The sequence below is a fragment of the Seriola aureovittata genome, chromosome 22 (genome assembly GCF_021018895.1).
Source record: "Seriola aureovittata isolate HTS-2021-v1 ecotype China chromosome 22, ASM2101889v1, whole genome shotgun sequence".
Classification (NCBI taxonomy): domain Eukaryota; kingdom Metazoa; phylum Chordata; class Actinopteri; order Carangiformes; family Carangidae; genus Seriola; species Seriola aureovittata.
In genome coordinates, this window is record NC_079385.1 from 4,299,159 (window position 1) to 4,316,615 (window position 17,457).

Sequence of the window (17,457 nt, forward strand, 5' to 3'; positions counted from 1 at the left end):
GGCCTGTGTTTTACTTCAGGATACTGAAGAAACACGATGCAATACTTCAGAACAATGCGATGTGTGTCATAGCAGCTAATGCTTTATATATTTTAATCATATTTTTAAAATTATAAATTAAAATGTGGATTTCTTTTGTAATTTGTAGCAGGCATGTAATGCGCCAGTCACTAAATACAGCAAGCACGTGGTCAGAAATCTTTGCTGTGCTTTGTGTGTGCGATTGTGGATGTGTGAGTGAGTGTGTGTGTGTGTTTGGGGGGAGTGACTGGGAAGCAGCACTTGTCTGATCTTTGCATCCTGTTGTGAGAGTACAAGTAAGACTATTTGCATCTCCTTTTCCTGAAAGGTGTCGTCGATCGAAAATAAAATGCTAACTATATTTAACCGGATTTGCATCAGTTGATCAATCAGTGAAGGTGTGAAGAAACTAAAGTTAGCTGGCTGGTCATTCTCCATTGATTCTTAGTGCAGGCCGTCTGCTGCAGGCTCAGTGGTCTTTGTCACAGAGGAAACGCTAGCATTAGCATAGCTTACGATTAAACTTGTGTGACACAGTAAAACTGTTAGCTAGCTTGTGTAGTTTGTGTATTTATGTTTTCTTCATACATGCTGTTGAGCTTGCATCCAGCGGGTCTCAAATTCACTCATATTTTAAATTTAATGCGCTTGGCTGCATGCAGCAACGACTTTCATTAAAATAAAGGCTGTCAGCGCGCTTCCTCTTTGTCAGAGAAAATAGTGAAGCCTTCAGAAACTCGCTCGGCCTTTGTCAAGCCGATGAGCCATCTGAAACAAATGCATGCGTGTGAAATTGAGGTATTTTGTAACACGAGGATGAAGACGTACCGCGAGCTGAACGTCTGTTTCCTACAAGACGGGAAACCTCGTGGTTGGGCCGACATCCAATAGGCCGATACTGATGCCGTTATAAGTTTTCACACTTGCTTGTCTGTAGATGTTTAAGTTGGCTTCATCAAAGTAATTTGAAACACAACTGGAGAAAATTACAATTAGCCAAGTAATAGCTGTAAAAGTTAAAAATAGACCAATATATAGGCCAGTATTGGCTTATTGCAGATAGATGGTATTGTTGGGTATGTTGGTTGATAAATTACAAACCGCAGCACAGAAACATTTAGAAACAGTGTATCCGTTGCATTAGTTGCTCTCAAAGTGGGTTGCCATCTTTTATTTTCATTATAATTCCATCCACCAGTAACATAATGACAGTGTATGACTGTTCTAGTCATGGGTTTCACTTTTTTTGACAAAGAAATCTTAAAGCAAAAGTCTTTATCAGATGGGGGTCCATGGATTAATTAGTGTCAGTTTGGGGTTTGATGTGAAAAGGTTTGAGAACCACTGGATGTAAATGTAATGGATCCTTATCAAATATGTGTAATATTTATGTTAGTTAGATTTATCGATTTTGATATCAACATCAATAATCTAGTAAGCAGTGAGCAGTCTAGTGAGTGAATCTAGTGAGCAGCATTGACTGTGTGGAGATTTTCAATCACCCAGTCTGTTTAATTTGAGCAAAAGCATTTAACTGTTTTTAAGTGTTTTCATTATCAATTCATTTGTCAATATTTGTCTAATGTAATCCATTTTTAAATCTATAAAATGCTATAAATATATATTTTTTAAAACTTCCCATAACCCAAAGGTGAAGGGAAATTGCTTGTTTGTTTGACCAACAACCGAAAATCCAAAGAAAGTGTATTTACAATGATACAGAACAGAAAATCCTCCCACTGGAGAAGCTGGAAACAGCAAATCATCTTTAACAGTTATATCTGACTATAAATATCTGATTCATTTTCTATCAATTGAGTAATTGATTTATCAACCACTGATTCAGCACTACAGTAAGAACCTGTACATTTGGTGACATAGGGTGGAGGGACAGCATACTGTTGTTGTAGCATTCAACACTTGACAGTTTTAAATGAACACATCATTTATACTCCTCTTCTGTTCTTGCAGCGGCGCGTGTGCTGTTGTGTGTGCGTGTTGTGTGTCTGCGAGGTGTGTTTGCAGTCAGAGCGAGTTCAAGTATGAAGAGAGGCAAGAAGGCAGAGGAGGCGTCTGCAGACGGGGAAAATGACGCCGGCTCTGGTATTACAGCACGCATTAAAACACATTCACACGTAAACGCACATATCTGACCTCTTGGCTACTTTCATTACGACATATGTCTATCTTCCACCTCACAGCTGCTGCAAAGAAAACGAAGAAGGCTAAGGAACCAGAGGCCCCAGTGCTGTATGAGGATCCTCCTGACAAAATGACCAGCAAAGATGGACGAGATGCCAACATGAAGATCACCTCCTGGAATGTGGATGGGCTGAGGGCCTGGGTGAAGAAGAAGGGCCTGGATGTGAGTTTGCAGTGACCCTGAGAAACATAAGTTAGTCAGCAGGCTAAATGGTTATGCACTCACACATTTGTGCTCTTCCCTCCCAGTGGGTGCGCGAGGAGGATCCAGATGTTTTGTGCCTGCAGGAGACCAAGTGTGCGGACAAGGACCTCCCTGCTGATATCACCTCCATGCCCGAGTACCCTCACAAGTACTGGGCTGCCTCAGATGATAAGGGGGGTTACAGTGGTGTGGCCATGCTCTGCAAGACCAAACCCCTCAAAGTGACCTATGGCATTGGTGAGCGGTGCTTTATTTTGCTGTTATACCATTTAGAAATGCTGTGCCTGTGTAGCAGACCTCATGTATTGGTCTGTGAGATCCTGAACCTGCATTGGTGGCGATTAGGCACAAGTATGCCAAGTACAGTTTTGAATTGATAGTTTTTAAGAGTTCAAATGTTTGAAAATTGCACAAAAAAAGTTTAAGTTTAAATTTTAAGTAGATACACTTATTACATGTAATTGAATGAATAGTTCTTGAAGAATAAAATTATCTGCAGTACTATTACTTGGTTAAGGGTAGTAACTTATGGAGTCTCCACTACTTGACTGGTCCCACATCCAGCACAGAGCCTCTGTAAAAAGGTAAATTATACTTTTTAACATGTTACTACGTGAGATTTAAAGGTCCTGGTAGGTGAGTTTTGTTCCCTTTGGAAAGAGCTAGCTGTTTCCCCGTTTCCAGTGTTTGTACTAAGCTAACCAGCTGCTGGTGATAGCTTCATATTTACCTTATACATAAGTCTCAGCAAGATAAATTTCCCAACACGTGACAAACTGCCAGGTACATATTGTAGTAACTGCACAGACTGATTTGACCTTGTTGACCATCTGTAAATGACTAAACTGAAAAGGTCTTTGAATCCTGGTTCAGTATTTGCCTTCTCCTCTACCAATTCTCCAGGCAAAGAGGAGCATGACAAGGAGGGCCGTGTCATCACTGCAGAGTTCCCCAACTTCTACCTGGTCACCACCTATGTGCCAAACGCCAGCAGAGGCCTCGTGCGCCTAGATTATCGCAAAACCTGGGACGAGGACTTCCGGGCGTATCTGACCGAGCTGGACATACAGAAGCCCCTGGTGCTGTGTGGCGACCTCAACGTTGCACACCAGGAGATCGACCTGAAGAACCCCAAGGGCAACAAGAAAAGCGCCGGCTTCACCCCCGAGGAGCGCGAGGGCTTCAGCCAGCTGCTGTCGGCCGGTTTCAGCGACAGCTTCCGCGAGCTCTACCCCGAGCAGACCAACGCCTACACCTTCTGGACCTACATGATGAACTCCCGCGCCAAGAACGTGGGCTGGAGGCTCGATTACTTTTTGCTGTCGTCCTCCTTGCTGCCAGGCCTGTGCGACAGCAAGATCCGCAACAAGGCGATGGGAAGCGACCACTGCCCCATCACTCTGCACTTAGCTGTGTAGGTCGCTGTGAGGACAGCAGGGTTACTGCTTTGTCTGGCCGGCACCATTTTCTTAATATTCCTGTTTCGACTCAGCTCAAAACGATCATGTATGCCGATGTGTGCACTGTTAGAGTGCAGCAACACCTGGTTGTGCAGGAAAGTCTTGCATCTGTTGAAATCTGTCATGGATGAAGTTCTGCCCAGTGTCAGTCATTCAGTAAAGTCAGCAGTAGCGTAGTTGTCTGGTGCTTTTGTCTTTTTCACATGAAAGTTTCATGACACGATACATAAGGCCCATTAGTCCTCTCTCTGTAATTGAATTTGTCAGTAAACACCTAAATTCATCTTGGCAATTCTGTAAAAATACAACACTAAATACCAAAAGATGTCTAAGCTGATTTTCAACATTGTCCTGTCACCAGCTGTAAACCTGTTTCATTGTCAGGACCCAACTCTGTTTTTTTCATGTTACCGTTTGAAATGAAACTACTGCTGTTAAGAGAAAATGTATTTTTGTTGTAGCACAAAAACCTTTAAGCTTCCTTTCCAATAACCAGTGTTCAATTTTTTGTTATAAAACTTGGCCCTCTTCTCAATAAAGACTGAATTTATATAGAAACCTTGTTCTGTTCATTATTTGAGCCAAATAAGACAAAAGCTACATCACAATGCATCTGAAAAACACACCTCTCTGCTCAGTGCATTTTAATTGCAACACAAGCATGAAAATAAATGTATAATGGAAAAAGGGGACATTCAACATGAACCTGTTCTTGCTAGCTTGAAGTTTCAACACTAGATGCAGTTACATAAGAGGGAGAGCCAAAACAGTGTTTCTACAGTTGCTTTTGACCCAGTCCAAACTATATCATACAATTTCAATTTCCAAAACAATCTCCAGATCAATAAGTTCTGAGTCTTGCTTCACTATGTTACCTTCATGATATGTGTTCGTTGATGCATTTTCAGATTATAGGACTGCCTGAATCCCTTCCCACACTCTACACAGAGGTATGGCTTTTCCCCTGAATGTGTTCGCTGGTGTCTTTTAAGGCGGTTGGCACTGAGGAAGCTCTTGTCACACTCTGTGCAGGAGTAGGGCCGGACTCCGGTGTGGTAGCGCAGGTGGATGGTCAGGTAGCAGGACTGAGTGAATCTCTTGCCACAGTGGGGGCACTGGAAGGGCTTGTGGCCTGTGTGGAATCTCTCGTGCTTCAGGAGCTCTGCGTGGGAAAAGAAACCCTTCCCACAGTCGGAGCACAGGTACGGCCTCTCGCCTGAATGAGTCAGCTCGTGTCTGATCAGAGTCGCCTTGTAGACAAAACTCTTGTCACACTGCGAGCAGCTGAAGACGTTCTCCCTGGTGTGGCAGCGCTCGTGCTTCTTCATGTTGCGTTCTCTCTTGAAGCTCTTGCCACAGAAGGAACACATAAAGGGCATCTCCTCTGAGTGGATCTTCATGTGGCTCAGCAAACCGCCCTTGTAGAGGAATCCCTTGCCGCACTGTGTGCACATGTGCGGCCGCTCTTTCTGATGGATGCGTTGGTGTGCAGTGAGAGCTGCCCGGTAGGCAAAGCTCTTTCCACAGTTGCAGCTGTGCACTCTTTCTTCCTGGTGAGTCTGGAGGTGCCGGTTGAGGTAGCTGGCACAGCTGAAGCCCAGGTCACAGCGGGGGCATTTGTGAGAACGCTCCGCCTTGTCAGCATCTTCGCCGTGGGTCTTCAGATGCCTCACCAGTGCTGACTTCCAGGCGAACGCCCGGCCGCACTCTGAACACAGGTACTCACCGTTCTCCATGTGGGTGCTCTTGTGCTCCCTCTGAGCCACCAGTGACTTGAAGAGCTCCCCACAGATCAGGCACTCGTACTTGCGTCCGGACTTGTGCGTCTGCTTGTGCCGCTCCAGTGACTGTTTGAAGGAGAAACGTCGTCCGCACTGAGAGCACAGGAAGGGCTGCTCGCCTGTGTGGATGCGCTGATGGGCTTTTAGTAAAGACTGGAACTTGAAGCTCTTGTCACAGTCTGAACAACTAAAACGTCCTTCTTCATCCGCGAGAGGCTGAAGGGACGGTTTGTCCTCCTCAACCTCAGAGTGAACACTGTCAATGTGCTGCTGGACCTGCACCTCTTCTGAATGGTGGAAGGAGCACTTCGGACAGGAGAAAGCAGCTGATGACACATCTCCCACAGAACCTTGTAGAAAAAAACAAAGTTATAAGAGACTGAAATTAACATTATGCTAAGAAATAAAATGACTGAATAAAAGGATTTTTGCATTTTTTACTAATATGTTTTTTAGTGTAATTAAAAGATTTCCAGGACTCCACAGATTACAGGCTGAAAATTAAAAATTACCTGGTAAATAAACAAATAATGCTGAAATAACCTGTAATGACACATTCAACTCTATATGAAAATAATGAAAAAAAAGATATATAAAGATAATATTCCTATTTCTGCAGCTAAATGTGCAACTATTATACCCAAGCTGCTATCTCATTTTGTTGTTTCTGATATTGACATAGGTTATTCAGCTGTTGTTTTGAAGTGTGTTAGCTTTATTTAGCATTTATAAGAACTATATAACCATTTAATAATGGTTTATAACAGAATATAATGTCGTTGTGAGGAGATACATTTGTAGTGTAATACATAGTATTTGTCAACAATTATTATGTCTCCTATGAAGACAATATTACAAGTGTGTTTTACTATAATGTCATTCATCAATCCATTTATACACCAGTCTGTGCTTGTGCTAAGGAAGAGTTATAGTTGAAAAATACAAAAACCAACTTATATAAGCTTACAACTACATTATAGTGTGTTATAAGAGGCAAAGTAAAGTGCTGTCTATCGAAAAACTTACAGTAATTATTATACAATTATGTTGATAATTTGCAACCATTAAACTTTCAAACCTTTTAATAATGTACAGGCCCATCTTGGGATATGTTAACATTTTACTATCTTGAAGCAGGAAATTTCATGAGAATGTGAATAATAATTAACTGCTTGTTATTTCAACACAAATGTAAAGGGCTTGTATAAAGAAAGTGTCTGACTTCTTTAAGTCAAGTTATTTTATATTTTGCTCACATTATGTAAAAGTTACAGGGAAAATATTAGTTTCTTTTTTAAAGAGGATTTTCAATTTTTTTCCAACTAATTATTTGCAATGTCATTCTACTTATGGACTCTGATTACATAACTGTTGTGACCAGATATAATATGTGTAAAAATGAACACTCACTTTCATCACTGTCCTTTGATGAGACCACGGGCGAGCCATAAGAGTGCTCTGCACTGTTAAAGAGAATAAACAAGAGTCGCTTTGATCAGCCTGATAGACAACAGTAGCCTATGTAACAAAACATATAACTCAGATATGGAGTTTCTATAATTCAGTGTTGATTGCAGAGAAATCCTACCATAACGACATGTAAATCTGTAAACTATGTGTCATTGTGCAGGAACAAAAATAGAACTGTGAGACACATCTAGAGTGGTTAATGAGGTCGGATATTTTTACCAACTGAGAGGCAAAGGCTTCAGGGCCAGAGGGTTGACTTGGGTGATCTTCTTTCTCTTAGTGGCCATGCGCTTCTGTAAATTTATCACCTGAATTTTCATGGTCGGCTTGCGTTTGCGCCCACTTGTGCGAACTTTCACCGCAGAGATGACTTGATTAAGAAGTTCAGGGACCAGGCCTCCAGACTCACAGGTGGGACCCTCACTGCTCTGAATTTCTGCATTCTCTGGATCCTGATCACTATATTGCAGCTGGCAGTCCGGCTCCACAAGTTCAACAGGATCCTCACAGACATTTTCATCACTTATAAAAACCTCTTGCTCATCGTTTTGGTTCTCCGTGGGCTCGTCAGCGCTGTGATCATCAGTGTGAGTTTTTAGGTGCCTTGCAAGTGCTAGCTCCCAGGTGAACTTCCTGTTGCACTGCTGGCATATGTAAACACCGTCTTCCATGTGTGTTTGCTTGTGCTCTGTGCGGGCGGACAAGGAGCGGAAGGTCTCGCCGCAGATGACGCAGTCATACTTGCGTCCAGTTTTGTGCGTGTGTCTGTGTCTGTCGAGGGACTGCCTGAAAGAGAAGCAGCGACCGCAGTCGTTGCAGCGGTGGGGGCGCTCACCGGTGTGGATGACCCTGTGGGCGATGAGTGAAGAGGCAAACTTAAATTTCTTCTCACAGTCTGGGCAGTCATGAGGTCCCACAGAGATTTTGTGTTGGGAGGAAGCTGAGTCGTCCCTGTTTACTTCTGGATGGATGATGTTTATCAAACCACTTTCAACCTTTTGTGTCACCTCTCCCCCTCCTTCACCAACTTCCTCTTCCCTGGTCGTCTCCTCAGGAAGCACAACCAGCGAACCTTCAGCCACTGTGCTGCCGTCTGTTCCTTCATAGCTGTGCTCTCCCATTACCACCTCGATGTCGGTGCTTGTGCCTAATTCAACCTCTGCATAATCTGTCACTGTGATTATTTCAACTGCTACATCATCCACAAATGATACAGTGTGTGTTTCATCGCTGAGGCCTTGCAAAGGACTTGACTGGTTGGATTGTTCTGTAGTTTTTGCCACTCTGCTTGGAGCAACTGCAGAGAGGGAGGAAAGGATGCTTTCTCCCATGCTAGAAGGTGGAACTGCACAAGAAAGGACAAGAATTAAACATAATTTATTGTCATAGAGTTGTGTCTTCAACAATGAACTTGAAATACAAAGGTAGTGGTTACAGGAAATGACTCACCATGTTGCTCTAAATTCCCTAGATGTTTGTGGTGCTGGAGTAAATTTTTCAGGTCTGTGGGCTCTGAGACTGAATGCACACAATCCTCCAACACAGAGCATTCAGCTCCAAGCCAGGAGGCAGTCTGAGGGAAATAGATGAAAACATACATCACACCAAATCCAATATAATCAAAAGGTTTAAGTTTCAAAATTAGGACACCAAGACAATCGGATCTGCAAAAACACCTGTAAGACATATTACTAGTCAATAATGTTCAATAACATCATGTTAAAAACAGACATGATGTTACTGAACATTCAGTATGTAGTAACAGTATTGTAATCCCTAGTAGTGGTAGTTTATTACATGAGATGACTATTTAAGTTGTTCTTTCTTTGTGTCTTTTTTACATGTGACAGTGTGATACACGTTACCATTTTATCAAAAATCACCTGTTCAAGGTCAGGAACTGGCAACAGCTGAGCCAGTCGACAGAGAAACTCCCAGAACAGTGTCTGCAAATCACGGTCATACTGTGGTCCATACTCTGCAGGAAAGACCTCCTAAGAAAAAATAAAAGACATTGTGATAAAAACTATTTTACTGCGACAAAAATACAAAGTTGTCATTTGCCATTTGTACCTCCTGCCAGATTCCACAACCAACTGAATGAGTGCAACTGACAGAATTTAACTTCATGGAAAATCAATTTCTTACCAAGAAAAAGTCTCGTCTCTCTTCAGGATCTTTGACCAGAATTTGGATCAACTCAAGAAAGTTACCTGCTACTTCCTCTTCTTCTTTCATCTGCAATATGGGCATAAACATTACACATGTTACAGGTTTACTACTGGATAGCCCTGCCAATAACAGCATTCATTTAAATACACAAATACTGAACTAAGAAGCACACATTTAGGGTCACAAAAATAAAGTTGCCATGTGAAATGAAATAAACCAATCAAGAGCGGACACACTTACATCTACCTGGGTGGGGTGCTGTGATTTAATCTTGTCCAAGTGAGATAAGATTAAGTCATTTTCCACAAGCTCGTCACGTCGGCACAACTCAAGGATGTACTATATCAGGACATAAATCAAACAATGCATCAAAGTAATCCTGTAATCTCACATTAGCTGTCTATAAATATTTATCATTTCATACATCTTATAAAGCAAAATATTACATTATTGTGTTCCACACCCGTACCCACCCTAGCTCTTAATCCCAGGTTCAGTTGTGTCCTGTACTTGTACATTAGCAGCTCTGGGGCCATGTCCATTACTAAAGAGACAAACTCTGCCACTTTCCAGTAGTTCATGACATCCTGTTTCTTCAGCACCTGCCACATCGAGGCTGTCATGAGCTGGAAAGGTGGGACCAAGAGGCGCAGTGATGCCAGAGGTAAAGTGTCATCTGAAAAACAAGAACAAAAGCAGGAGCTCACCTTTCTGTCCCATTTATCCTTATTGAAGTGCATGGGACTGTGATGATGGGATGTCTTATCAGGACTGTTATTTACAGCTATACTCTCAAGTTATTTCAGTCACTCTATGAAATTTGAATTTAATGTGATAAATGGTATTTGATGTTTTTAAACTGCATAGAATTTTGTATAGTCGTCCAAACAATAATGAGAATAGAATAAATAGTAAGAAAATAACCAATGACCATCTCTAATTATTGTTAAATAGGAGGACACAGCAACAGCATTGTGTTTTGAATGCAACCCTACCGGAAACACCGAGTGTATGTTCAATAACCGCAATGTTCTCAAACTCAGGCAGCTAACTTTTACCATGTTTGTTCAGTATGCACAGAGAGCAGACATATTCATACCACAACATGGCATGCAAAATTATTTGTGACGCATGACATACATGTCATCGTAAAGTTACAACGCGAAGATAAGGAAGTAAGCTAGTTTAGCTGTAATAGAAGCACTGACAAAAGTCACCGTTAGCTGAACTATCGCCAACTCAAGATATAAAAAATGCTTATATTCGCTCTAAGTTTTTCGATGAACCAACCTTTGGAAATGGCCGTGAAAACACCTGAGTCCATCTTCTTACACCGTTGTTGAAAAGTTTGACTAGCTGCGGTTAGCTGCTGTTAGCCGGGTGGCTAGCTCCCCAGCCACAGCTGACTACAATTAGCAGTTACTGTATGACACAGATCCCACTGAGGAGGCTGTACATCTGCAGCTGCAAAACTTCTCCTCTAAATTATGAGAAGCGTCCCATTTAAATGTGTAAATAACCCAAATAAGCATTTACACGGTGCTAATTATTTGTTGCCCAGGGCTTTTTCTTCTTCTTTATTCAAATTTTACGGCAAGTGACATTTTATTTCTTTCTTTTTGTTATCGCCATCTGCTGGAGATTCTTTGCATCACTTCTTTACTCCCTCAAAACAATGACTCACTTTTCACTGTCACTGCCTTTATCGTGGTTCAAAAAACACAATTTCCAAGTTGAGACTGGTTTTTGTTCTCTTTTGTTTTTTCACTTCCTGATTATTTTTCAGGTTTTTTTTTTTCATGATGTTTTTTTAATTTAATTATTCGGTAAGGTAGTAATTTAATTTCTGGCTCAATAAATGTTTCACTTGTTTAGGCTTGTATTTATTCAGGTCCATGCACTGTATGTCACGCTCCTGAACGCTGTGCCTACAGTTGGTAGGCTAGGCTACTTGACGTCAGTTCACAGCGCTGGTTCGGACTGACTGGTACATGTTCAGCTCCAGTCTTAATGGAGTCCTCTCAGTGTGTGTCCCGGTCTCTGGAGCGCTTACCTTTCAACAACACCGCGCTGAAAAAGCTGCCGGTGGATGACTCAGAAGAACCCGGGTCCCGGACTGTCCCTGCGACGTGTTTCTCCCGGATTAGGACTCTTCAGCCCCTGGTCCGTCCACACTTCGTGGCCCTGTCCCACTCAGCGCTGGCTCTGCTCGGCCTGAGTGCGCAGGATGTGCTGAGTGATCCTCTGGCTCCGGAGTACTTGAGCGGCTCCAGGCTGCTGCCGGGCTCCCAGCCGGCCGCGCACTGTTACTGCGGCCACCAGTTCGGGCTGTTTGCTGGTCAGCTGGGAGATGGAGCTGTGATGTACCTGGGGGAGGTAGAGTCGGGCACCCACGGGCGATGGGAGATTCAGGTCAAAGGTGCAGGAGTCACACCTTACTCCAGGTAGATTTAGCTTTGTACTGACATTTCAATCAATTCTTTTTTTTTATCATTAGACTGTAAGTGTGTTAATTCTTGCATTATGCAAACAACACATTTTAATTAAACCTCAGGAACAGGATATAGCTGTGGGAAGAAATAACTATGTTAACATTTTCTCTCACCAACTAAGAATAAGATAACTCAAGAAAGGGACAAAGCAAAATATCCATAAGCCTTATACACCGGAGGCATGTGAATGCATTAACCCAGGAAGAGCTGCTTAAGAGCTTAGCTGCTTGGCACACATCAAACACGTCCCCCACTGCTGAGCAGTTGTGCGCTTAGTTTCCCCAGCTTATTGGCCCTGTTAAACACACATAGGTATGGTGTGATGCAGCACATTTGCCAGTGCTTTATCAGACATAGTGTCAGGATAGTTTGTAATTTTAGATATTGGATGTTTTGGGCCAAAGTTTTACCATTGACTGTATGTTTTGCCCTAAAAAGTAGAGGGAATTTTTAATGTAGAACATCACTGGCATTAATCATGAACGTTCAATCTTGACCTCATAAATAGTAGATTTACAAAAAAGAAAATCTTCTCCAAATCTCCCAGTCCTCAGTAGATGGAGTTTGTTCAGTGGACCTTAAGTTAAGCCTCTTTTTTTTTAATTGAAGCTCTTTCCATCAGAGGAAACCTGTCACAAGTTTTGCTTACTGAGACAACTACTACCATAATATGACCTGTGCCCAAGATGACACTTTTAATTCACTGAAAACAGTTGGAGGGGAGTTTGCAGGTCGCTTTATAGTTGTTGAGCAGTCAGTCACACAAGATCATTTTTTAAATGTCAGTAACCTGTTAATTAGACAATGTTGAAGCAGCAAGTCTGGAAAAACCCTTACAATCGTTTAGTAGGAATACAAATACCAGCCAGTACAAATGTGTGACAACCACTTGTCAATTTCCTCAGAGATGGTGATGGCAGGAAGGTGCTTCGCTCCAGCATCAGAGAGTTCCTGTGCAGTGAGGCCATGGCTGCCCTCGGGATACCCAGCACCCGTGCAGCCTCCCTCGTGACCTCTGACCTCTATGTCAGCAGAGATCCACTCAACCGTGGACAACGCATTCCTGAGCGCTGCTCTGTCGTCCTGCGTCTCGCTCCTTCCTTCATCAGGTCCAAAGTGCTTCAGACTTTAATCAGTACAAAAACCTCCTGTCATAGTGGTATCCAGAAAAATGGGGAATTTTGATTAAGTCTCTGTTTTTCGTTTTTTAAAGGTTTGGATCCTTTGAGATCTTTCAGGGCCGAGATGAATTCTCAGGCTTGCAGGGTCCCAGTGCAGGGCGGCATGACATTCGCTCTCAGCTGCTGGATTACGTCATTGAGACTTTCTATCCTTGCATTCAGCGGGCTCATAGCAACCGCAAAGACCGAAATACAGCTTTTTTCAGAGAGGTGAGACATGAGGTGCTTGTTGACAAAATGTTATACAGTTATACACTTCTCAGGATTCAGTCTCTGTTTTAAAAGGTTTAATTTGTGTGGTTGTTTTAGCATTTTGATCGTCAAATTTGACTTGTTTATTCCCAGGTGATGATACGAACTGCCAGGTTAGTGGCCAAGTGGCAGTGTGTTGGTTTTTGCCACGGCGTCCTTAATACAGACAACATGAGCATCTTGGGTCTGACTCTGGATTACGGCCCCTTTGGTTTCATGGACAGGTAAGCTGCTGAAAGTGGAAGTCAGTGTCTTTTTTTTTTACTTGACCAGAGTGTCCTCTTTATGTTTTGATTACTCACAATCTGAAAAACCAGTCTTCTGTTCCACTAACTGAGGTTAAACTCAAAAAATATGTATTTCAGCTTTGCCTCAGTAAAATTGTTCCAAAAGTATGGTTACAATTTGTCTTGATATTCAATAACTAAAAAGAAAATCATTTATATACTGGTAGAACAATGTAATGTCAACGAAAGCTCTCCTGCCTGTGTGTCAGATTTGATCCAGATTTTATCTGCAACGCCTCAGACAAAAGAGGACGGTACTCATACCAAGCCCAGCCGTCTGTGTGCCGCTGGAACCTGGCTCGTCTGGCTGAAGCGTTGGGCTCTGAGCTAAATGTAGCTGAGGCCGGAGCTATCCTGGATGACTTCATGCTCACATATGAAGCCTTCTACCTGAGTATCATGAGGAAGAAACTGGGCCTTGTGAGAAAAGAGGAGGCAGAGGACAGCGAGCTCGTATCGGACCTGCTGCGTGTCATGCACAACACTGGTACAAAGACTTGGAAGATGTGGAAGATAATTGGAACGTTTTCTATATCCTCTGCTTCTTGTAATGCCATTGTGGTACTATATTCTCGTGCCTTTCCAGGTGCAGATTTCACCAACACCTTCTACCTGCTGAGCTGTGTCCCCTGGCCTGAGGAGGGCGACAGTGAGAGGGCAACACTGGGCCCCGTAGTGGACCTCATCCTGCAGCAATGTTCCTCTATTGAGGAGCTTAAGGTGGCTAATAAGCCAACTATGAAGGACCGGTGAGGGGGTGTATGGTGGTTGGATATATGTGTGTTTCTTAATATAGCAGTTATAAATAGAACATAAAGTTTCTCTCTGCCCCACCATACACTCCCAGTGAATGCACATCTAATCATGGCTGAGCAGAGTTATTTCAAATTATTAAATCTTTCTTGTCATCTCATTTGTTTTTCTTTCATATGCTAGCATTTTGGGGAAAAGGCTTACCAGGAGAATATGTAAGTTAAATGTGTGTTTTGTGGCACCTGGTAGGAGTATGTAGGAGGTAATTGCAGGTTTAAATGGAACAGCATCGGGGACTAGAGCCAAATGTAACATCAACATCAAGCGTTTTTCTTTTCCCGCATTTATATCTCTGTTTCTAGTGAACTGGCGATGATTCTGTCCATGGCACAAACCAACCCAGCCATGTTTAGCATGGTGTCAGACAGGCCAGGTGTGGCCCAGCAGCTGGAACGGATGGGCCGGCTGAAGGAGCTGCTTGAGACAGATCAAGATGAGCTCAAGGAAAAGCAGCGTGATGACTGGATTCACTGGGTTAGCCGATACAGGTAAGAAAAAAAAACAAAACTAAAACAGTAGAAAGAGAAGCGCTGTGAGAACCTCAAGTAACATGTTCTATAATGTGATTGATATTGAAAATTTGGGATAAATAACAGGCAGATAGCTGAATCTGACTTTTAAATTTACTGACGTATATGCACAGAAACCGAGAACATTTCTACATTTGTGTGTGCACAGTATAAAAATAGGGGAAAAGCTCACTTCCTGTTATCTCTTGCCAATTTAAAGTGCTATATGTAAGTTGTCTCTGCCACTGCAGATGGTTTCTTGCTGTGGTTAGCACGCTGACTTCAGCAGAAGGAAACAAGACTTAAAGTTAGTGTTGCTTTCCACAGCTGGAGACAGCTCTTGGTGAATAAAGGAATGAAGTTTGATGCTGAACTCAAGTAAACAGTTGTTAATGCCAACATTGGCTATGTAGCGGTCGCAAAAACGTACATATAGCACCTTTAAAGCTTCACTAATCAAAATTTTATACTAACAAACAACCAAATGTTTGTTAATGTGTCACTCATAGTGATGAACCCACACAAAAGTATCACCTGATTCTGCAGTTTCCCTCAGTGTATTAGCATCTTTTAGCTCATTGTTTTAGTTTTCACTCTCGCAGCTCTCACCAGCCTTGTTTCCGGTCGCAACAGGCAGCTGTTTTCAACAAAAGAACGGCAGGCAAAGTTTCTACAAACTGATGAACATGGTGGAGCATTGAGCAGCTAAAAAGCAGCATGTTTTTCTTAAGCAGTTCTTAAAGACCAAAGGAGCTAAAAGGAGAGTGAAAGGTAGACTTACATTCACCTGATGGCAAGAAACAGGACTCATATTTAATGCTAATGTTAATGCTCTGTGATAACTTGTTGCTCTTCTGTTTACAGCCTATTGCCCCATGAGCTTTTAAAACTGCTGCTTTTAACATTGTGTCTGCTGGTCGAATGAACAAGAGCTAAGACAGGACTGCTTTTGTCATTTTTCTTGTGCTGAAATAACAGGAAGCGTTTAGCCAAGGAGTGTGATGGCACAAGTGACTTGTCTCTCATCAAAAAGGAGAGGCTCAGTGTGATGAACAGCCACAATCCCCGGGTCGTCCTACGCAACTATATCGCCCAGAGTGCAATTCAGGCTGCAGAAAAGGGAGACTTCTCTGAGGTCAGGATACCTTTAAAAGTTTAAACGATTCACATCCAGGTGCATTAAAGCAGCAACTATCTACACTGCCACATGGTGGAAATTGGTTATCAATCTTTATTTCAAATACTGAATCAGAAAATTATGTCTTCTGCCACACAAACAGCTGTAAAAACAGGCAGTGATACACTAAGGAGGATTCATTTTTCAGTAAAATGCAACTGAGAGGTTATTGTTATTGTCATCATCTGAATTTGACATTTCCAGTAACACTGCATGGGCATGTGTCTCTGTATATAAAACAGCACATGGCTTCAGCTACTGGGAGGAGTTAGGAACCAGCTGGAAGCAGCATAGTGTTACTGGTATTGTGGGCTCAGTGACTTAACTGTCAGCGCACATGCCAATGCCTTTTCAGATAAAGTCAGTGAATCTGTGGTCATCAGTGGTCCAGATACACAGCAGCTGCTTTAATGGGTTTACAATGCTGTTTTTCATATTTTTATGATATTTAAATTCATTTTATGCCATTTAAATCATAATTTTGCTTCAATGATCAATCGTGGTTAACTGTACCTTTGTTCTGTAGGTCAACAGGGTCCTCAAAACTCTGGAGAAACCATATTCTAACGCATTTGGACTGGAGTCTTTGGATGGACCCAGTGCATGTGGGCAAAAGGAGCAGAAAGGGAGGGATTTGACTGTTGGCTATGACAGGAAACCTCCTGCCTGGGCACAAAGAATTTGTATCACCTGATCCTCATAAAACCTCCTGGGCAGCTGAAGGAGGGAGGTCTGTTTTCACTGGTTGACCACACAGACCACAGTGTTACTAGTGCTACTGTTGCGGGTCTCCATTTCCACCTCAGACTATCTCTCCTGCTTCCTGAAGGGAGGATGATATGTAACCCAGTGTGTTCCAGTGTTCATCAGTATGGCCAAAGATCAATGTTTGTGTGTAAAGTATAATACAACAGCATCATGGTCAAAGTCCAATAAACCAGTTCAGTTCAGATCTGATGAAGATACATAGACAGTTTTCCTGAGGCTGATTTTGATGGGAATATTCTTGATGGGAGTATTAATCTACTGTAACAATGGAAACAAACAGAATGTGCTGACACCTACAAGAAATCAATGGATATGCTGATGAAGTTTGACAGCTCAGACGACCAGTCACACAATGACCTGTCTGAGTCTGAAACACCAGGAACACACTGACGTCAGTCATTTACAGTTAGTGGATTTGTCACAAATATGAGCAATTCAAAATATTTACCATTTGTTTCTTAAACCTACTATAGATAGAATGATTTGGCATTTTGTGTTTCTCAAAGCTTGAAATAAAAGATCATGTGTTTTTCATCATTAAGTCTGTTATCAACTGTGATGGTTTATGTGTCTGTTTTAAACCTGCACATATTTAAAGCCCTGAAAACCTATTTTCTCAATCTATGACAAACAACAGTTACTTGTGCATTTGTATTAACTGCAAATT

At 42.3% G+C, this 17,457-nt stretch overlaps 3 protein-coding genes across 8 annotated transcripts; 2 read left to right on the forward strand and 1 right to left on the reverse strand.

Moving 5' to 3' along the window:
• Positions 1-181: 181 nt before the first annotated feature.
• apex1 (APEX nuclease (multifunctional DNA repair enzyme) 1) lies at positions 182-4,446 on the forward strand. Its single transcript, XM_056368226.1, has 5 exons — positions 182-317; positions 1,993-2,124; positions 2,223-2,386; positions 2,473-2,665; positions 3,332-4,446. Exons 2-5 carry the CDS (start codon positions 2,064-2,066, stop codon positions 3,844-3,846), a joined length of 933 nt encoding a protein of 310 aa, XP_056224201.1. The 5' UTR covers positions 182-317; positions 1,993-2,063; the 3' UTR covers positions 3,847-4,446.
• A 56-nt stretch (positions 4,447-4,502) lies between these two features.
• Positions 4,503-11,495, reverse strand: LOC130163812 (zinc finger protein 11-like). 3 transcript variants are annotated; one of them, XM_056368221.1, is made up of 9 exons: positions 11,365-11,495; positions 9,785-9,987; positions 9,552-9,650; positions 9,288-9,377; positions 9,023-9,133; positions 8,589-8,712; positions 7,359-8,484; positions 7,080-7,132; positions 4,503-6,019 (listed from the first exon to the last, which is right to left on the reverse strand). In XM_056368221.1, exons 2-9 carry the CDS (start codon positions 9,932-9,934, stop codon positions 4,755-4,757), a joined length of 3,018 nt encoding a protein of 1,005 aa, XP_056224196.1. In that variant the 5' UTR covers positions 9,935-9,987; positions 11,365-11,495; the 3' UTR covers positions 4,503-4,754. The 3 variants fall into 3 exon arrangements, with proteins under 3 accessions (XP_056224196.1, XP_056224195.1, XP_056224197.1); XM_056368220.1 differs by lacking the exon at positions 11,365-11,495 and adding an exon at positions 10,602-10,906; XM_056368222.1 differs by lacking the exon at positions 11,365-11,495 and adding an exon at positions 10,307-10,380.
• On the forward strand, positions 11,174-17,327 carry selenoo2 (selenoprotein O2). 4 transcript variants are annotated; one of them, XR_008826524.1, is made up of 10 exons: positions 11,174-11,755; positions 12,709-12,912; positions 13,017-13,194; positions 13,330-13,460; positions 13,733-14,010; positions 14,110-14,243; positions 14,460-14,491; positions 14,639-14,824; positions 15,448-15,616; positions 15,824-15,955. XR_008826524.1 is itself a non-coding variant. In XM_056368223.1 (10 exons), exons 1-10 carry the CDS (start codon positions 11,322-11,324, stop codon positions 16,714-16,716), a joined length of 1,902 nt encoding a protein of 633 aa, XP_056224198.1. In that variant the 5' UTR covers positions 11,174-11,321; the 3' UTR covers positions 16,717-17,327. The 4 variants fall into 4 exon arrangements, 2 of the variants coding, with proteins under 2 accessions (XP_056224198.1, XP_056224199.1); XR_008826525.1 differs by having other exon boundaries at positions 15,479-15,616; XM_056368223.1 differs by lacking the exon at positions 15,448-15,616 and adding an exon at positions 16,549-17,327 and having other exon boundaries at positions 15,824-15,980.
• The last annotated feature ends 130 nt before the right edge of the window (positions 17,328-17,457 follow it).